The 22,332-nt window shown below is 39.2% G+C and overlaps 1 protein-coding gene across 1 annotated transcript in view; it reads left to right on the top strand.

Moving 5' to 3' along the window:
• The window catches only part of PARD3 (par-3 family cell polarity regulator), a 482,350-nt gene that overhangs the window by 156,293 nt on the left and 303,725 nt on the right, over window positions 1–22,332 (top strand). Inside the window, 1 exon segment of the mRNA XM_068405039.1 lies at window positions 6,991–7,171. Coding sequence (XP_068261140.1) covers window positions 6,991–7,171 — 181 coding nt within the window.

The following is a 22,332-nucleotide window of genomic DNA, read 5'->3' as shown; positions in this document are numbered from 1 at the left end:
TGTGTTACAGTTTGTCTAAAATTGAAAGTGCACTGGCCCTTCTTCTCCTTTTAAAAAAGCTGGGTGATCTGTAAGTCTGTTGAGGGGACACTCAGGTTGCACATACAGCACAGAATGCCTCTTAGATGCTGTTATTTTTGCTCATTGATATTTTTTCTTTATGACTGTGGGCACTAGTGCATTATTTGTGAAAATGTCCATCTTTTTCTGTATTTCCTTTTACTAGTTCATTGAAACAGTAGTTATATTTAAATGGGTTTTTAATGAGCCATGTAGAAAAGTGAATCTCAAGGAGTAATAAGTATTTGTGTCTGCCAGGGGGCTATTAAAGTCAGTTCAGTCATCAGAAAGCTAAAAAAATTGATTTCATATTTAGTTTCTTTCTATCTAAATAATAATTGGTTACTTCCTTGCTAATTATTTTCCTGAATTTATGTTTTTTTCCTCTGATACTCATCTGTTCATTCCCAAGCAACTTGTATTTCAGGATGTTTTGGAGTCTGAGGTGCCATTAGCTGAAATTTGATTCACTGCTGGGCTTTATTAAACAAGTACTCTTTAGTTTTGCATTGTAACAGGGACTGAATAACACACAGACTGCTTTGGGTACACATGGATTTTGCCAGCCCTGAAGAGCTGCTATAGAAATCTGCTCATATTCTCTTGCGCATATTCTTTGGTTGTGCTCACTGCAGAGGAAGTGTGTAGTCAGTTCTGTGGCTTCCTTGCAGGTTCACTGTACAGGCTTGCTTAAGACTGGTAAAGGTTTTTGCTGAGGAAAGGATGCCAGTGAACGTCGTGTTTAAATTTTCTGCCAGCCTCCTCTGTGTCTTCTTTCCAGATACTTGCTGCACACGTCTGAAAGTGTATGGCAGTGCTCTGAGAGCGACTGAAATCTATCACATCAGCAGATCAGGTGGCTGCCAGAAAGTGCGTGCAGACAGAGACCTATACATTGGGACTGCATGACGGGGCTGGGCTTAACCCTCTGGTATCAGGTTTTAAAGGAAATGCTTGAAGTAGCTATTTTAGGTGGAGATATATTGATAAGGCTAATTTATATTTTAGAATCTCATTTGGACCATCAAAATCTCTCTCTTCAAGGACCAAAGTCTTCTGTGAAAAAGTTATTTAGTGCAGTTATTAAGCATAAACTGAGAATCAGAATCCTTGCCAGCGTGGGCACCTCACCAGAGGCAGGTGTTCAGCTGCTCCTTCACTTGGAGCTGCCTCAGAAAGGTTATGCTCTGTGTTCTGCTGAAAGCAGAAAAATAATCACTTGTGTGAAAGGCAGTTTTGTACATGAATGGCCGGCCTGCAGGAGAAGATGTGCAGTATAAATGCCAGCAGACCATAGCAGCTGTGAAAGGGAAGACCACATCTGGAAGTCGTTGTATGGGCCAGGAGGGGAAGTGCAGGGTTCAGCCAGGGGAATCGAGACACTTCTGGTTGCTCAACAGATCAACTACGGGGTAATTGGTTACTGAACAGCAGAACAAATTGGGAATGTCCTTGTATGAAATTATCTGATGTGTGTCCTTATGGTGAGAAGAAACCAGGTATTTAAAATGGCTTCTAATCATTAAAAAAGAGAAGTTATTTCAGTTTCACTCTGTGTTAAAAAGAGTGGACAAGAAGTGCAGAGGACGTGAAAACCAGAGGATGAGAAGAGCAGAGGATGTGAAGACCAGAGGCTCACTTGCTGTCTTTCTAGCATGAGAATAGAGGTGTAATCCTAACTGATGTTAATCTGAAATCATTACTGGTGCCTACACATGAGGCAGTATCAGATTCATCAATAAATATTACAGAAGAATTAACAAATTTTGGACAGATACTTAGGAAAATGCAAAATTCAAGTGATCTTTTTGACAATTTTACTTGTCATAGCGGGGGATAAAATACAGCAAATGTTTCTAGCTTTATGAGTTTCTGTGAAGTGGGGGGTTTCTGGGTTTATGTTTTGTGCTGGAGAGAGATGACCTTATGGCACCATTTGATAGTGATGAATTATTTTATATGGTCTTAGTACTTAATGAAAATGTAAACAACTATTGCTGGTGAGAATAGTTTTTTTTAATCCAGTTAATTAACATTCAAGTACTAAATTAGTCTATTAATTAGACTGTATATGTGTTTACTAATTTTTAATTACCTTAGAATAGACAGAAATTGTAATAATTAACGTTGGAATGAACACTGCTGCTGCTCTGTCAATATTAAAATAAATCAGTCTTCTTGCTTTTTATGTATTTAAGTAAATATAACCTGGTTAATATGATATGTTGAGTCCCAGACAGAGCAATAGAGAAGCTCATCATGGTATGTCTTTCAGAATGAACTAAAGGTTGGAGCGTAATTAATTCTGTACCACATGGTGTTGTGGGAAGTCAGACAGATGTGCTGTAGAGGGCTGAACGCAGTGATCTGCTGGAATGCCTTCCTACTATCCCAAAGCCAAAGATGTCTCAGTAAAACTTTTTTTCGATATATCAGGCTGTAGAATCATTTCTTTGTAAGCCATTTGCTTGATGAAGCTAGTATATTTAGCAAAAAGAATTAAATTTTGTTGCTCCCTCTTCTTTTTCTGTTTGCTGTAGAAAGAGTCTTTATCAGTCAAAAGAGAAGAGCGCCAAGTTAGTAACTGGGTTTTAAACTGTACTTCTATATTTTTTTTTTTTCCTTCGGAGGATGATGGTAGCAATAAAAAAAACACCTCTTAAAATATGCCAAGGATCAGAAGTATGCTTTTTACCACTGGGATAATTGTTGAGTTTTACTGCGGTTCTTCGTATTTTTTAAAATATTGCTGTTGGTCAAACACTGAATGTTGTTGCTTTTTTTTAAAAAATAATGTCTTTTGTTGATAATTCATATAAGATTACTTATACTTTTTGCTCTGGAGTTTAAAAAGTAGGAGTATTTTAGTTTATGTATATTGACCTTTCGAAGGTTTACTCTAATTCTGTTGCTGAAATGGAATGAATCTTTCCAAAAGTTGTGATCTGAACAAAGATGCTGTCTTTATATTTGAAAGTGCTACTGAATATTTGAAACTTCGTTTTTCTTGAAAAACTAGTATATGCTTACACTGGGGACCAAATTCTTATCTTGTTCAAACTGATGATTCTTCCTGTGCCAGCTTACATTGGTGAAGAATGTGGATCTGTATTGAAACCTCCTTTCTGTTGCTTTTGCCATATTATAATTAGAAATGTAAACATACCAGTCTAAATTAAGCCTATCATTTATTAAATTTGTTTTGGGAAGACAAAGTGGTTTGTTGCTACTTGACTTTTTTTCCCATTTCCAGATTTTGAGTTCATTGATTGAAAAATGCAAATAGTGTGTCCTGTTACCGCTGGTGATTAAAACTGCTGTAACCTATTTTACCATACTTTCGCATCTTTGATGCATTCAAGTTCAGGTCCCATGGAATGGGGGGTGGATATAACTTATTATTATAACTACTACTATTACTGTTTATTAATTATTATTATTATTATTGACATGATATTTGGTCTTCGGCTGTGGGGTTGTCTTTTTTTTAAAAAACAGATTCAAACAAGCTTAATTGCTCCAATTTTCACTGTATTTTGGTGAAGATCTTTTAAAGAGCTAATATTGATCTAATATTGGACAGCTAAGCTATTTTCTTCTTTCTTCATGTGTTGTTACGGTTTGTTCAGCCCTTCTGCTGATCCCTTCTGCAAAGAATGGATGGTATCATGAGTTTCTCAGGTCACTGCAAGTGATGAGATCTTGAACTGAAGGACAGAGAACAGGAGGCACAGCTCATGTCAGGTATTGGAAGTAGTCATAGAGTGATATGGGAAAGGAATTCGTGGTTTCTTGCGTTTGAAAACCGACACTGGGCATGGTTATGGTAATTTCAATCATTTATTTCTTATTTAAAAAAAAAAAAAGTGTCAACATGGAAACAGTCTCCCTAACGTAAAGATGCTGTTTTTTTCCAGAAAAGACAGTCATCTTAGTTTTTTACTCTCTTTGTAAATCTGGTATTTAAAACCTAGCAAAACACCATAGGTTTACCACTGACTTTAAGGCTGATAAAAGCTGGTCTAGTAATCTGTGTTCCCACGCTTTTCCAAATTAAAAACATCTCTCTGGCCTTTAAACATGACCGGCATCTCACTGACAGGCCATTTTTTCCTTGCATAAAGCACTGTTTATTGCTGTGGATTCCTGCTGCAAAAGGATTCTTTGTAGGTCCCGTGACCTACTTGTGTGGCTTTCTTCTAAGTAGCCGTAAGGTGCCTCTTACAATGTTTTTTGTTTTGTTTCTTGTTCCTGCAAAGATGGCAGCCGAGGTGTGATTTTTGGGCCTCTGGAGGTACAGAAGTGTGTAATTCCTTTCCTTGAAGAATTTCCATTGTTTAACATGTGTTGGAGAAATCAGAAATGAATGCTTGATATCAGAATACAGTGGAAGACGTTTTGGCTGTCCTTGTTTCTCGTGAGCTCACCGTCATCCGCAGAGTGGCATACCAACCTCTGGAAATCAAGATCCAATGCTATCTGTTCACATTAAGTCTTCCAGTCCCAAAGACTTTGTAGCTCACTATGAGGAATGAATGTACCTTTGTAACGCTGTTTTACAGCGAACTTCCTAACCTGCGTAGCAGAGCTGCTGCAAACCTGGGTTGAATTACAAGCTGCTACTGTAGAGTAAAATGTAACGCTAATTAGATTAGGAGAAGACTAACGGGTTTTGTTTCTTCATGTTGTATGCAAAAATGTTACAACTTGGTATGCTTTTTTATGGAACTGAAGCCTTTTGAATGTTTGATGCTGTCAAAACGGCGAATACCTGCAAAAATTACATAAGATAAAAAGCTAAGCTTGAAATGAAAAACATTCGTTTTTAGATGTTCTGAAGTCATAAGTTGTAGACTGTCTGGAATAGGCAAAAAGTTGGAGGCAACTTATAGGACAACATATATATAGAGAGATTTATATCCACATATCTTTTTACATATATATAAAATATATATTGCAGCAGCATACATTGAGTAATATTTTTCAATCAGCCTCAAAGGAACAGAATGTCATTTGGGGATTTATCTTGATACAAAGGAGAAAAAGATTTGACTTTTCATGCCTAGAATTCTTAAATGCATCATGTTTTGTTCTTAATACCTTACATATCTTCACTTGTGGATTAATTAATTTTCAGTTGCTGGTGATTGGTAATTAGCTTGTTATGAAACAGATAGTAAAAGTGTTATGAGTAAAGTGTGTTTCTTTTGAGAAATATGCTCAAATTTATGTAAGCATTGGTATTTCACAATGTACTAGAAAGTTAAATTTCCAATATTATTAAGCTACTGATGTTTTAGGTGTTGTCACGTCTCTTTTGTTGCTCTCTTGTGTGTAGATTTCTCAAGCATAAAATAATGAATTGTATGTTCAAAACATGTTCTAGCTGTCTGCAGCTGCAGCCTGGTTTTCCTTCTGCTCCCTACCTTTCAAGTAGAGAGAGCATGGACTTTTCACTGGAGAGAGCATGGACTTTTTACCCATTACCAGTTCATCTTTCTGTTTTGTGAATGCCACAGCCTAAATTTGCATTAAGTTCAGAATTATTGGCAGAAGTTCTCTACTCTCTGGAATTTCAAAACTACTGGTTAGAAAAAGTTAATGCCTGAAAGTACTTTCAAAAGCGGAATTCCCAAATGGTTTCCACTTGGGCTTACAGTTGTGGTTTTCAATTTTTTTTACTGATGTTTGTGTAAGTTAAATTTGAGTAAAGGGACTAATATTAAAATCTGTAGGATGAGATGATGTCAAATTCACTTAAAAAAAAAAAAAAAGAAAAAAGAAAAGAGAAAATGACCTCTCTGATTCCTTTAGGTTATAACAAGCTTTAAGTGTTGTTCTAACAAAATAAACAATTTGCAGAGATCAGCGTAGGTTTAAGTTGATTTGCTCCATTTACCCTACCGATTGGAACAGAAGAATGTAATGCTTTCTTGGAAATGTCTTTCAAATATTACGTTATAGATTAATTTATAGGCTGCAGAATGCTGTTATCCATTAAACTTCTTTACCCATCTTGAAAATTAAGTTCTAAAATTAAATGTGTATAAGAGTTGGCCTTTTCGCTTTCAGTAGGTCACTGAAGATAAATTGGGGTAAATTATTTGTTTCAAATAAAAGCATTCATTTACAGTGGAAAAATAAGTCTCAGATTTACCAAAAAACACTGTGCCGTTCTTCCTATTTCCCTTGCAATGGTGAACACAGATTTAGTAAATCTTTATTGAATTACTGACTTGGATAAGTTTCAAATTGGGCTTGAGTTCTTAGGCTTGTCTTGGAGAAGTTGACTGCAAACAAATACAGAAGTATCTCCAAAAACTTGATCAAATAAATTTTGCAAGGGAAGCCCACAACTTAAATCGTATTAGTAGAGGATAGATTAATAGAGAATAGATTAATACATGATAACTTGTAGTGATCATAACACTTTAGTGTGGCTTCATATTTTGCCTGTAGCTTTCAATAAGAAATTAACATAATTTCTTATTGTATGTTTTTATTCCATAAAAATGTGGTTTTGCTCATGATTTGACTTTGTAGTAATGGTGCACACAGAGGTATCGAAACACAGGTGGTACATTCCAGTGCACAGGCATCGAATGGCACTCAGTTTTCTGTATTGCAGGGTAAGATGAAGTGGTTTGCCAGGGAAGGTGTGACCCTTCCTTTCCTGACCTGGTCCTGGTCACTCTGGGGCTCGCAGTGATGGGTTTCATGTCCAGTCAGAGCTGTTGACCCTTTGTACTGTCCAATTTATGTCTGCCTTTCCTTGGGCTGATGATGTTGTGATCTAGGCATTGATCTGAGTCTCTGCTGATAGACGTTTCTTGCTCTTTGGTGGGAAGAAATGATGAAATGCTGATCTACAATGGCACTTTGATGTTGCTGAAAGTTTTTTTTAACAGTAGATTAAATTGTCATTTGCAGCTCGTAGCTGTGTTTGATGAGCAAGATCCACACCATGGAGGTGATGGCACCAGCGCCAGCTCGACAGGCACACAGAGCCCGGAGATTTTTGGCAGTGAGCTTGGCTCCAACGCAGCGTCGGCCTTTCAGCCTTACCAAGCAACAAGTGAAATTGAAGTCACCCCTTCAGTTCTTCGTGCAAGTAAGTAAATGTTCTCAGTATCTCAATATGTTTCATCTTAATTTACGAGGATGCCAAATGCTGTTATCCATTCATGCTGCTGGGAATATGATTCATTATCTGTCCTATCGAAAGCTGATCAAAACTGAGAAACTGCGTAAATGCTGGTTGCATGCAAGTAAACAAACCTTTCTGTTTTAATAAATTATTTATAAACTGCTTTTAGGAGCAATAAACTCTTTCTGTGTTGCCAGTTTAAAATTGTCCTCACACTGAAAATGACAGCAAAGTTTCCAAATGCAGTTGCTGCAAGGTGTAATTTTCAGTTTGGCAGTTTTATTCAATTTAATGAAGAAAAGGGTAAAATGAAACTAAAGACAGGAGCGCTTTCTACTGAACCTGTCAATGTTGCTAGGTATGCTTGCCACCTTTCTGTAGAAACACCTGCTGATAGGTGCATTTACTGTGTTCCAAAAAACCACTTCTTTAAAAAACAGAAACCAAAGCCAGGAACATCCCTTTATTTTGTTTATTTCAAAATGGGGAAGATTTGTTGCAAAACCATGATGTGGGAATTATATATCACAGTTCTTGCTCAGGCAGGAACTTTGAATATTTCAGCTTATTAAGAAGAAAAATCACCAAAGGAATTTTACTGTGCAATTTTCATTGTTGTTATAAGTGTCATGCAAACAAGACAACGATGGATAAAGCATTGTGCCCCTCTTACTTGTAGTATCTATCATTTTGTTCACTGAACTTTTGAAGTAGTGACTTTGTTCCAGAAAATTCTTGGCAGAAGTCAGTATCAGTCAGTCCTTTGATATTCTACAGATACAGCGTTTTAAACAACTATTTGTAATTCCCAAGAAATTACTTTTCTGTAGGTGTTCTTTTCATAGATAAAATCTGTGTTTAAGTAATCAGGTAAAATGCAAATGGAAAAGTTACAACTCTCTGTTAAGTTTGAGGGGTTTTGTACCAGAGTGTTTTCTGTAAAACTGAGGGAAAATTTAACAATTAGCTTATATAGACTTGAATGTGTATGTTTTAAAGCTATAACTATGCTTCATTATAACCCAGAATTAAATTAGGGAAAGAATTAATGGCAGAATAAGGAAGTATCCTAGAATTCCAGGACCCTTCTGTTTTGCTGTCACTAGGGTATGCCACTGCTAAATGCATATCTCATTTCCATGCATAAGCCAAAAAGCTGTCCTCCTGGGTTCTCAGCTTGGGGGGGAATTAGAGCAGGCAGATACGTACACATTTTCTCTTTAGTGTGATTATCTGGTGTATTATACAGTACATTGATGTTAGTGCATCAAAATCATATAGCGCAGATAAAATTCAGTGATATATTGGACAGCTCACTTATCTTCGGTGTCATTCCGGAAAATACATGGAATACTTAGCTAGTTCACTGATTGCTAAAATGACCAAAAAGTGCTTTCAGACCCTACGATACAAAGGTCTATAGGAATGCAGAAGACTCTTAAAACTCTTGGTAAGAATTATAGCTCTTTTGACACTTTTTATTAAAGCATGCAAAAATAAAAAAAAAATAAAGCAAAAACAATTTGTCATATGTTATCACAAATCAGAGATATTCTCCTATCTAGCTAATTCCTTTTTTTTTGTATGTTGACAATTAGATATATTTTGTTTCTTAATGTTCCAAACCACAGGCTTAGAATCCCAGCCCAGCAACATTATCCCATATTAAACATACCTATTTCAAGAATTTCATTTAAATATACATTGAAAATGGAAATAATATCCCTATTGTATTTCCTTTATAACTTGTGATGTGAAGCATAGCATACAAATGGTATTCTCAGTATTTCAAATAATTATCTTCTTACTGTGTAAGTTCTATTCAGCAAATAAAAGCCATCCAGTTTTGTGGTAGACGCAGATCCTGATTATTACATGTTGACAAGGTCATATATCTATTAATTGGATTGGAGATGGGATACAAAATTGCTGTAATTATTGTAATTTTCTAGCTAATTGCAGGGTTGGCGGTGAATATTTTACATCTAACAAATGAAAAACAGTATTCCGTCTGAAATTGGTTTATAGCATTTTAGACATTTTGTTTTACATCTCTGGTGCTTTTTGCTCGCAAGCTGGGCTCTGGTTCTCAGCAGTTTGCTCACAGAAGCGTAGCTTTGTGCCGTTCTGCTACCGCTCACCTGCACCTGAGGGGTACGGAGTGGTCCCCCTTCGGAGGCAGCATCTCAGCGTGTTAGGCTGGGCCTTAACGGCCTGCTGAGATTTTCGCCGCTTTGTTCTGGTTGCCATGCTACCCCTTTTGTTTGTTTATAGATCACACCATTGCTCCTCTCCCAGCGAGGGAAAGGTTAGCTAGATCAGGTCCAGCTGGAAAAGTAATATTCATCTGGATTCCTTCTTTTCTCATGCACAAACACAGCCTGTACTTTGCACATGGGGGGGTGGTGTCAAATTGAATCTTTCCATCTAAATGTGGAAACAAAAATGAGGCTGGCCCATGCCCCCAGTGATGTTTTGCAATGTGAAAACACAATTCATCGATACAAGCAGTTGATTTATTTATGTTTCTTATCTAGCTCTTTCTCTTTTACTGCTTCTCTGTTACTCAAGTTAAACTTCCTCTTGTTGTATTTCATCAGATGAGCTGCGGGGTTTTTTTCTAAGCATACAGTAGACAAGACGTTGTTTTGTGCGTGCCTGCGTGCTTTCTGAGAAGAGGCTGGAAGCTCGCTGCAGAAGATTGTTAAAGCGGACTGATGTTTATTCCCTGCTGAAATATAAACTGGAGGCGCAGGTGAAAATTGCCAAACCTAATGAGCAATTTGGCAGATAAGACAGGATGTCAGGCAGTGACAGTTCAGCAGCGAGTGCACTGCCTGTGAACCAAGTTCTTTGTCTCACAGTGCTGTATTTAAATATTGTGGATAAAATCCCTTTCCAGCTACATGAGATATTGTGAAAAGGGTCATCTCTTTGTCTAATTTTTCTTTTATTTAGCTCTGTTAAATAACCAAGGGTGGTCTTAGTTCTTGGTCTTGGTGTGATTATATGTTACAAGTCTCTCTGAATGTTTCAGTTACAGTTAAAAAGCATTTTTAATATATATAGTATTGTTTGGAAAATATATTAAGAGAGATTTAGAGGACTGTTGATTTGTTGTTGTTGTGTTGGTTTTTGGTTTTTTTTTTTTTTTCCCTGGCTCAAAGTAGAGGAGAGCAAGGGGGCTGGGAGATCTTCTTTCTTTCTTTCTTTAGCTGTCTAATGGGATAGTATCAAGAAGATGGAGCCAGACTCTTCTCACATGGGCACGTAATTGCTGGAGGCAACAAAACACAAATTGAAACAAGGAGAATGCCAGTTAGATATTAGGAAAACAATTTTCACCTCAAGAACAAAACAGGCTGTTCAGAGAAGTTGTGGCAACTCCATCCTTGGAGATGGACAGAACTTGACTGAACATGGCCCTTGGCATCTTGATCTAGCTGGTCCTATTTTGTGTGAGGGGTTGGACCAAATAACCTCCAGAGATCGCATCCAGCCTCCAAAGTTACCGTGTAATTCTGTGACTTCAAATATAATTAATAAAATTAAAGCGTTTGCTTCTTGAAGCTGTTATTTGTAAAAACAAACGATGTTCGTATTTAGCAGACAGTTGTGCAAGCATATTGTGCATGTGCAGCTTCCCAGCATGGTTTAGTGTTGTACTAGTTTGTGCCAGTGTGGCACAGATCAGCTGACTGCGCCCTTGACAAGACTGCTGCTTTTATTCTCAGGATGTTTTTGGTAGGTGCATCAGTTCCTTAAAAAATGAGATATGGGGTAATTGTAAGGTTCTCCTAAAGGCTGGATGGTGAGCATCTCCCCAAAATGCTGGCCACAGGAGTCTAAGAAGTCAGTAAGAGCTAGCTGGAAATGGTGCACTCCAGTGAAGTATTTGCTGAAGGGATCTGTATCATATATTTTAGTAGGACTCTTGGCATCGGTTTCATATTCTGGTCGCAGAAGCAGACAATGGAAAAAGAAAAAAGGTCTAGATGAGAATATTATGAAGCAAGTGCACGGCTGGCTGTGAAGATGTACTAAAAGTGCAGAGGAGCAAAGAACTTGCTGCAGCTTCTCGACCTTGTTTACCCAGCAGCACGGCTGTTGCTGTAAGGTTCCCTCTGTACATGTGTGTTCTTACCCTTTGATAAGCACAAGTTTATTCCTCACAGGTAAGAGCGTGCATGCAGACTGTCACTGGGAAGTCATTGACATATTGAAGTTCATGACCTTGCTTGCCTTTGAATTTGTGGATCTCTGTGCTTTCTGAGTAGTTTTTAGTAGTTGACTGGCAAAACAGTAGGACATACTGAGTGTATGCTCTGAGGGCTTTCTTAGGTTAAGGACTGTTCAGTATTTTAATAAATCTTAACTGGAATATAGAGTATTGCATAAAAAACTAAGATGGAGTTTCAAGCACTTTGAATGTCAAGTTTTAAATTCAGCATTCACTTCATAAACTGTTTTGAAATCAGTTAAATGTGCACCGTCACTGCATCTAGAAAGAAAAAAGTAATTTGCAAGGCAATACTAGTGAACAGCTAAATAAACAGTACTGTGAGAAGGATCTGGATATTATAGGACATTATTATAGTGCATCTGGGCATTACACTCTTCCATCAAAGGATAAAAGGCAAATAATGTTGTGGGCTCACTGAAGTAGTTGGGAGCAGGGAGACTTAAGCTGGAGTGACCAGTTGTGGTGTCAGACTTGGAGAAATTGTAAACAAGTCGGAGAGCGCTGAAAGAGAGCAAAAAGAGTAAGATGCTTTGGAGACTATGACCAAACATTGGAAGTAGTAGTTTATTTACTTAAGAAAAGATAAAAACTGATAGGGTCCAAGTCTGCAAATGTATTATTTTTTTCTCGTTCTCCACGTCTACTAAGAGAAGGGCAGTTGGCATCTCCTGGGGAAAAGCCATTTTTGGTAACCTATAGGCCTAAAAAACATGTTTACACCTCATAGAAGAAGCAAGTCTTTGTGGGAATGGTTCCGAGGTGCGTTCTGTGGGCTGCTGAGCGCTGCCCTGCGCTGTGCTCTAAGATAGGAAGGCAACTGGCTGGTGGTGGCAGAGCTGGATTGTTCCTGGCGAAGCAATCAGGTTGCTTTGTGACCACGGGTGAGCTACTCCTTGCATCCATTGTAAATATGTGTGTGTCTTTTCTTAGCATCTCACAATTTGAGTGTTCAAAAAATCCAATACTAAGCAAACCAGTTGAAGGTGTGAGTGCCTAAATAAGTGTGTGAATTTCAAGTACTTTAAAATTGCTATTTTAAATATGGCGCTTCACTGATTTGATACAAGTATTTATCTAGAGTCCCAAATGCATATTCTGAGAATTAGTTAATATTTCATAGTGCCTTTGTTTAAAGGATTGGAGCACTGCATGTTAGTATGTTGGCAAAAAACTGCAGAGGTGAGTTCATATTTGTTCTGGTTTCAAAAATGATCATGGTTTCAGCAGTCTTTCCCACATGTGGACGTTAGAAACTTTTTCATTCTTGTTTGTATCTCTTGGACTCCTTAATCAGTTGCGAGTCAGCTTTATGTATGGAAATAAAGTCATTTTCAAGTGTCGAAGAGCTAAGGAAGCAAGAGATTAGAAGAGGGTGAAAGAGAAAGATGGGTTCATCAAAAAGCAGATATTTGGAACGTTATCAGATGGAGTTATCTTTAGGATTAAATAGCTGCTTACAAAATGTAGAGAAAGTCATCCACATATATAACGAAAGATTATGGTTTTACAGGCAATGCTTGCTAAAGTCAGTGGGAGTTTTTCCACTAGCTACACCGAGCTTTGGGTCAGGTCAGCTTTCCATGGTGAGTCTCCTTGGTCAGGAACCTTTATTGGTGACCAGCCGGTGTTCAGGTGCAGTTCCAGGAATGAATTCAAAAAGATTTCCTAACCATCATTCCCACCTTTACTTCCTTGTCAGGTTCTCAGATGTTTCCTTTACCGTGTTGGATAATATAAAAAGAACCTCGAACTGAGGCTTGCACCGAGCTGTTGGCAGCTGAATAAGGAAGATTTCTCATGCACTGGAGTTTGAGGAGAAGATTTAGCAAAGTCTGTTTCCTCACCTTCTGTTGCTCTCGCCATTCAGGAATTCTTATCGCATTTACCCCTGTAGCTTTATCAAGGATGTGATTGTTTCAAAGCCAGAGTTATTGAATCAAAAAACCAGTACCAGGTGCTGCTTTCTTCCATGAGGCTAAATTTGTTCTTTCTGCAGCACAGCTCTGACTTGAGTGATCTCTAGTTGGTGTTTTCTCCAAACATAGTGCTCTTCTGTTAATCTGGGATTCCTGAGCAGTTTAAAAACCATGTGTTTTTGATGAGGCCGTGACACATTTGTAAAAACAAATGGATTTTAAACTGCTTAAGTTTCTAAATTAACCTTTAATATCTTCAATCTTCTCAGTATACCATCAAGCATAATACTGTAGCTTCTAGTAGGATTAAAAAATCCCTGAAACCAATAAAGTAAAGAATTTTAGAACTTACTGGATTCTCTAGAGGAAACCTAAGTAATCACAGGGCATTTCAAGATGTCATTCCATATGGTGAGGGCTTCTATCTTTGAGTACCGAGTAATAAAAATATGGTATTGTATCTGATACCTGTTGGTATTTCGTACCATAGCTACAGAATGTAGTGCAAGAGAGATAATAAGGAAGGGTTAGGAAGACGTGAAGTGTTGAATTTGAATAGTTTAAGAAGTCAGGTTTGGTTATTAGTCTAAATTTGACATCTTAAATAGATTTAATGATCATTTGAACAAGAAGCTATTACGGAAATCACAGCTGTATTCTGAGACTGTATCGATATGCATGTGTGGTGGGTTGGTGTTACTGGGTTTTATCTTCCCCTTCATTAAATGAAAGGTAACTTTTTCCTTGAGGGAACTGTATTTTTATGTATACAAATATGTTATGCCATTTTATCCAATCAAACGTTACAGAGTAGCTGCAAAAGTCCGTTCTATTGTGGCATCATGGGTTTAATCCCATTGTGATAAAACTGTTTGTTTATTGAAAGTTTGTCATCACACATGTATCAATAAGTGTAATAACTCTTTCTATAGATGATTTCTTGATTACTCCTCTATTTCTTGTTATTTCATTGTAAGCAGACGAGAAGGAGGACAATGAAGATGAACATGAATCTGAAGTGAGTAGGGAATGCTTTGTCACAGTACAGGCAACCACCCTGTGAATTTTTTTTACTTTATGGAGGCATGTGTACATAATACACTTTTTTTATCCGACAGTTTCTAAAAACCTCATGCAGTATTTATAGGTTCTTATTCTGAAATGTGATAAACAGTATGCTTCAAGGCATCCTTAATATCCAGAACTACCAGTCTGTGAGAGTAACTGGTATTCTGGTTACATTTTGCTTTGCTTTGAGCCAACAGCGTTGGTCTCTGAGGGGGTGGACTACTGACATAAATTACTTGCAGACAATTTGCTAACAGGAGAGGATGCACATTTTGTCAAATGTACTTGATTATTCACTCGGTCCTAAGTGGGATGATCTTACGGGAAGGGTGTTGTGATGCTGGGGGCTCTGTGCCATGCTGTCTGCAAGGCCACACTGTGTTCAATGCAGCAGCTAGTGCATTCTGCCCCCCAACCCCCAACAAGCATGTGCCTATTTTTGACCACAAGCCCAAGGCTGTAAGATATTATACTTAAAGTATATCCTTAATTAGGCTGAACTTGTACTTCAGTGAGAGCATTGTTTCTTGCTTTTGTTCTTAATTCACAAGAGGTCTTCTTGCTCCCTTCTTTATTGCATTTGCAGCACGTGAACTCACATACTCTTTTTTCAGATGGGGATAGGTTTTGGAGATAGAGCATCTCTTTTGGTGATTACTGGGAAAAAGTTGCTTTAAATTCTGTGTCTTTTGACATGTTCTTTTGAGGGGGATGAAACAGGGACAGATGGCTGCTAGTTGTATAGGCTTGTTTTTTAGTTTGTTTTTTATTTACTCTCCTATGCGCTGAAAAGAACTGAAAGATGATACAGAAATAAAGAAGTGGATGAGAAATAACTTTCCATTAATTTATTGCCTTATTTCATACTTTTAAAAAGATAAAATTTGTTCTTTCTCCCACTCATCTCTTGTTGTAAATCTTAAATGAATTGTGTAAGATGAGCTCCATCTTCAGAAATGTTGTGGGTTCATGTTAGGGGCAGATTAAGCATTTAGGGTGAGAAGCAAGCACATATATTTAGAAGAACTTTTCTCCAGAGAGAAATAGCAGTGGATGCCGTGGAGGTGATGAGCCCTGTTTGAGCCCGTGATCCTGGTCTGAGCGGAGATGAGGCACGAGCCCACCGCCTACTCTCCTGCTGGCACAGCTCGGCTTGGCTCAGTGTGGCTCAGGATCCCTGACTGGTCTGCAGGCAAAGCCCCCTCATCTCCCCCTCTGTGACACTGTGGGGGCAGATGGGGTCCCCCTTTGCGTCACTGCGGCCACCTCGCTAAGGTTGCTTTTACCACCCAGGCTGATACCAGAGCTCAGCTGGTCGGGATTGGAGGTGGATGTGAACTCGGGCTGTGTTCCAGATCTGTGTTTCTTGCCTCTGTTATGGATTTAGGTAATTAATTCTGTCAACATTTTTGGATTTATAGAGACTGGAAGTGATTGTATATGTTGGAAGGGAGTTGGGGACCATCTGGGCTTACAAACAAAAGCAAAAAGTGTTACTTAGGTTAAGATAAAATATTTATGCTACTACTTACATACTTACAGTAAAGGGCTGTACAAAGGCAGCAATACCAAGCTATTGGGTCGGGGACTAGGCTTCTCAAAGGAAACTTTGATCAACCATTAAAACCTTATCCCGAGGGGCTAGATTTGATTCAGCTCCCTGTACAGCGCAGTTTGCAACTGAAAGTAAAAATTGGGACTCTTTTGACAATTGCTGGGCAACAGCTGATTCAAAGCGGGCACAGTGGATGAGGTTAATATCAACAGAATTCAGGTTCTGCATCTGAGCTAAATACTTGAGACAGCCTGGTTTCTCATTCCTGGAGAGGAGTGGACATCTTTAGGGTGAGTTCATCTGACCGGTCTTACAGCTTATTTCAGGATGAGATGGAGTACAACAATGTGTCCTTGTGGCCAAGAAGGCCAGTGGTGTCCTGGGGTGCATTGGGAAGAGTGTGGCCATCAGGTCAAGGGAGTGTCTCACAGAATCACAGAATCAACCAGGTTGGAAGAGACCTCAGGGATCATCGAGTCCAACCGTTGCCTTGACACCACCCTGTCAACTAGACCATGGCACTAAGTGCCATGTCCAGTCTTTTCTTAAACACATCCAGAGATGGTGACTCCACCACCTCCCTGGGCAGTCCATTCCAATGTCTAATAACCCTTTCAGAAAAGAAATTCTTCGTAATGTCCAACCTGAACCTCCCCTGGCGAAGCTTGGGGCTGTGTCCTCTTGTCCTATCGCTAGTTGCCCGGGAGAAGAGGCCAGCTCCCACTTCACTACAACCTCCCTTCAGGTAGTTGTAGACTGCAGTAGTCTCCTCCCCCTCTACACTGCCCTAGTGAGGCCACACATGGAGTAACTGTGTGCAGTTCTGGGCCCCCCAGTTCAAGACAAGGAACTACTGGAGAGAGTCCAGTGGAGGGTTACAAAGATGGCAAGAGGACTGGAGCATCTCTCCTACAAGGAGAGGCTGAGGGAGTTGGATCTGTTTAGCCCGAAGAAGAGAAGACTGAGGGGGGATCTTATCAATACTTACAAATTACTCCCGCCAGGGGAGGTTCAGGTTAGACATTAGGAAGCATTTCTTCTCAGAAAGGGTCATTAGACATCGGAACGGGCTGCCCAGGGAGGTGGTGGAGTCACCATCTCTGGATGTGTTTAAGAAAAGACTGGAAATGGCACTTAGTGCCATGGTCTAGTTGACATGGTGGTGTCAGGGCAATAGTTGGACTTGATGATCCTAGAGGTCTCTTCCAACCTGATTGATTCTGTGATTCTGTGAGTATGGCCTAGACTAGCTGCACTGGCTGATTTCCATTGGTGAGAGAGAAGCAGAGGTGAGCAGTTGTGAAACAGATGCCAGTGGATCCCATTCTGCCTGTGATTTACCTCACACTGTAAAAGTAAATTTCTATTTGAAAAATTTTTTTTTTTTTTTAATTAAGTAGGATATTGCCTTTGTTGCCTTAAAAATGGTCATTTGTATATTTGGAAGAAGTGGCCTTGGCCAATGGCTTCTCAATTTGACCCACAGAGCAATTTTGCATGGCCTCAGGAAGTTTCTACACAGCCATAATTATGCTTGGGAAGTATATTTGGGTCATAGACAGTATGTCATGAATGCAGATAGCCCCATGGTAGCTTTGTTCATAGTAAAATTGGGTTTGAGAAACTTCCATGAAATTGTATGGTTAAACCAACAGTGTCATCTGCCTTGGGTCTGACACTGGTATGTAGTCACTTTATGCAGTACTGCTCCCAAATGGGTAAACCTCTGCAAAGAGGCAGCTGTACTTTTTCTTGCCACGCGTTCTCAGACCTTGAAGCGTAACAGGTCATGCCACATGGCACTGAAAAAACAGCCTAAATCTGGGGGAACAAGCATGATGTGGAGTTAACGAGCACTGAAGGACTTGAGCTGTCTTTACTGCTCTTTGCAGTCGAGTGCCTCTGTACCCCATTCCCTCGCGCACCGTGCAGCGCCTGGGTGTTATGGCCATCCTGCCCTTACCACTCCTCAGGGTATCCCGGCTCCCTGTGGGCTTGGAAGAGGAAAGCTCTGTGTATACGTGCCCTGCCTCTGAATGAGGGACTGGGGAAAGGAGCCAGCCCTCTAATACAGGCAATTAAAGTAAATGCCTTGACAGGTTTTCAGAGAAAATAATGGTGGGCAACAACTACCAAGACTGTTTAAAATGAAATAACTAACTTTTGAAGCAATTCTAGCAGTTCATTTTTAGTGGATTATAAAAGAATAAAATTATGTTCATCAGTTTCTGATAAGTTAGGGAATGAAGAGACACACATGCCTTGTTAACCAGACCTATATGATATACAAATTAATGTTTCCATGATTTTTGGTAAGTCCTCTTTTGATCTCTCTGCTTTTGGGCTTTTTGGAATCAAAACCTCAGAAATATTTTCTGCATCTGAAGGCTTTCTCCACCAAATATAAAAAGGACATTAGCTTCTTCTATTCCAACTCATGTTAAGCTCTGATGTTTAAGACCATTATATGACAGAGGGATTTTAGGTCAAGCACTGCCTGACTTTCAGGATGATTTCCATCTGAAGGGTCTTGCATAGTGAAGTCTCTTCATGTTTTATTTAAAATTTTAGATGGGCTCTTGACTCATGGAAAAATAAATAAAAATGAAGGGCTTACTAGGAGTGCCACAGTGAAAAAATTATGGAACTGCTTTTTCAAATGAACTGCATGACATTTATCCGTGAGAAATATCCATTAAGTGAGTGAATAAAGTTACTGCTCTAGTTTGACACAGTAGGCAATATTTCTGTGAGTATTGTACATGCGGGTGATTTACCTCTACCTCTGTTTTAAGTTCACCTTTAAAGTAATAAAACATAAGTGGACCAAGTCTTCTTGTAATCCTGCTTTCTCATAGCCCTTTGCTATGTTGTTCAAAAGGTAACATTGCAGTGAAATAAGTATTTTCCCTTTGTCCACCCATAAGGGTAAGGAGAAATCTGTTTGCAGTTATTTCTGGTAGTGGCATAGTACGTCTAGTTTGTACTTCGGCAGTGATCAGGGGTGCCGCATGTGTAGCTGAAGGCTTGGGGAGAGGGTCTCTGCCAGACTGTCGGCTCCGTGGTGAGAAGGGTTGTCTCCGGGAGCTGGAGGAACAAAAGCAGCCATATGTAAGCTCTAAAGGAGGGGAAGAGGAGAAAACTGAACTGTTTAAAAACCTAACCCCCAAAAAGTGAAGGGTGAAAAAGCCTCAGTGAAACTGCAGCTGCAAATATGTATAGATGTTCATTACAGCTTGGTTTGCGTATTTCTTGTGTTAGCTGAAGAGTTTATCCTAAATTGTGTGTGTGTCTGTTGGCAGTTCATCTATGCAGTACTACGTTGTGGTGGCAGCAAATCCAGAAAGCCCATGGAAGTTGAGAATACCAAAAAAGTGCACGTGTGAACTGTGTCCTCGGTGGCTCCGGGAGCGAGCAGTCGCACTGCTGAGGGTGCAGGCAGCGGGTTTGCCGTAGGGGCAGCAGGGCGGCCATGCCCGGGAGCGTGCCCCAGGCTGCGGGAGGGGAGCGGTGCTCAGGGCAGCGGGCGCTATGCCGAGGCCGGACCCTGCAGTCTTCTCGTTGCGGCACGTGGCCGCCCAGGTACGTGCCCAGCAGGATGAGCTTGAGGAGGAGCACGGCGTGTGCATGTGCTAAACTCATTTGTGCTTTTGTATTAGAATTTCTTTGAAGTTCTCAATGGCTGTGAGTTGGGGGTAGTATTGTAATACTGATGTTTGTGCTGTTTACCTGGCGTGACTGCTGGTGTATAAGCAAGCTTCTAGGAGTCTTACTTCAACCTGCATTTTACTAGAATGATTTTGTGGATGGAATTCTTTGCATGGGATTACTATTACGGGCTGAACTGAATATTAAATTACTTCTCAAACCCTCAAGGCAGTACATCAACTTCAGATGTACAGAGCAATTTGTGCTGTGCTGTATGCGCCATGTACCGGCTTCAGTTTCTGAATTCTCCCAGGGCTAGGATTTTGCTCCATTCATTTTCATTTTTCTTTTACAAAGTTGGAACATTTTACTGAGGGTGAAAAATATTTTTAATGAAGTATTTTAATTTGTTCTCATGTTATGGGCTTGTATTTCCTACTCCCCTCATCCAGGTTTCACCAGATGTTTTAAATATTTTCTGAGTATGCATGTGCTTTCAAGGTTTTTCTGCAAATCCAACCGTGTTTAACAGGCACTGAGTCCTTGTGAATCAACGTTGTGTTTTTCTCTACTTCATGCCTCACAGATCTGGCAGATGTCTTGAGTTCTAGGACAAGAGATTTTCAGTGTTTTTCATATAAAAGCAGATAAGATCAGTACATGGTTAGAATTTCCTTGGAAAGGAATAGTTTCAGACCTCTGTGGGAGGAAGGCATTTCATTGACCACATGTTTTGTAGAATTTAGTAAGTTTAGTAAGTAGTTAAATCCAATAATGCATCTTATGCTGTATCAAAAGTGATGGCTTTTGTAAGGAAAGCTGTACTTGTGGTTTTTCTTCACTTTTCCTCCTTTTTTTTTTAAAAAAAAAAAACTTAAGAGAGTGGCATATGTAACATGTAAAGAAAATATGGTGTTTGCTTGATATTACCTTGGGAAAAGTTCTTGATCTTAAAGTCATAGTTTTAGCAAGATGGATGATAATTTTCACTCATGGATACATGTGCTTAATTCAGAGTTTAATTTTCACCTTGACCAGTCAAATTAAATGCATTTGTTTCATTTTGGCCATTAATATTTTCTTACTTTTTTCACTTGCACTGCAATGTAAATTGTTTGATCTGTTTCCTTACTTGATTTTTTTCCCTACTGTTTTTTTCTGTCTTTTACTTTAAGACACCTGAAGGGCTATTTTTAACAATGAAAAGTGAGGAAATGTCAAAGGTAGGGCTGCTGATTAAGGTTCTTTGTGTGCTCTGTGCTTTCTGTCTGTAGTTACCAAGCTGCAGAACATGAGATGCTCAGCATGTGTGATAGGGACGAGGCTTTAACTCGAGAGGAGATTAGCTGGTGACTTGATGCTCCTTCCTTCTGTTTCCATTTGCTGACTTCCAGACTGAGAACCCGGTGCAGCTGGGTTAACTTGATGCGTCATGGAAATTTTAGAAAGGAGACGATCACTTCATATCAGCCCGTGATTAGAAACAGAGGGAGAAAGGAAAAGAGAAGGCATGAAGAATTAAAGAACAAAGCAGCATGGATCAGAAAAGGGAAAAAGAAAAAAAAGGAGGAGCTAGTGGCAGGGCATGCTTACCTCCCTGGGGACAAATAAAAATACATAACTGTTTCCTTGATGTTACTTTGCCATATAAACAATTACTCTAGGAGCCATGTAAATGATGTATGATTATGAGAGAGAAGTGAGTAGGTTTCTGCTGCCCTCCCTCTCTCCCTTTCTTTCTCTTTGCTAAACTATCTGTAGAATCTGAGACCTGGTCCATGCCAGAATCAGCACAAAAAAAGTTAAAGACATGAAAAGGAAGGATAATCCCATGATTACACTTTTGTTATTTCTCAAGTGTTAATCACAAAATGAAAAATGGAATTGTGTGTAATCTTAGATTTGTATAAGTGCATGATGACATTTTCAATTACCTTTCATGAAGCACAAACTGTGGATGTCTCAGATGTAGAAGACATTCACTGAATTGCAGAGCTTTAAAAATGACAGTCCTGGGGCTTTGATGGATTCTCTGTCTCCTGAAGTCTTGAAATGACAGTCAATATTTTTCTGTATTTCCAACAGAAGTTAAAAGACTAAATGCAGACATTATTGCATGGTGTACCTGGACTTATGTAGGTGTTTGACAGGATGATCACAGGGTGTCTTCAGGATTTGAGTTATGAGGCTTGTTTGAAGTCTTGTAGTGCTGCAGGGTGTGTAGTGAATGATTCTTCGCATACTTGGACTTGTGCTTTTTTTATTTAGCATTCTTCTGTATTTGTTTTCTTAACATTTTATTTTTTGGTGCAGTTTTTCCAGCTGCACTCTTTCTCCCTGTTTACAGTGTCCATTCCAGATGATTCTGTAGTCTTCTCATCGCATCTGCCGTAGCCTATCTTTCTCTCTCACTATACTGCTGTAATACCCTTTTCTCCTTCAAACCCTTCAGCAACCTGGTTTCTCGTTCATCCATACCCTCTTTTGTTTGTAGGTGGAGAGTGTGGGATTTTGGTGTTTTTTTTTTAACCCACCTCTTGATTTTTAAGAAAATTCTGCATTAACGTTTTACACATTCTTGGTCCTTTAACAGAAACTGATCTGTTTTGGCTCAGCTGAAAAATAGACATCTTGAGCCCTGTTCTTCCAGAGTGTTGCTCCTCTTTACCATACTTCATGGCTAACTGCTGGCATA

The sequence above is a fragment of the Nyctibius grandis genome, chromosome 7, assembly GCF_013368605.1.
Source record: "Nyctibius grandis isolate bNycGra1 chromosome 7, bNycGra1.pri, whole genome shotgun sequence".
In the NCBI taxonomy this organism is placed as follows: Eukaryota; Metazoa; Chordata; class Aves; order Nyctibiiformes; family Nyctibiidae; genus Nyctibius; species Nyctibius grandis.
Note: the sequence above shows the minus strand (reverse complement) of the source record. Positions and strands in the feature narration are given on the sequence as shown.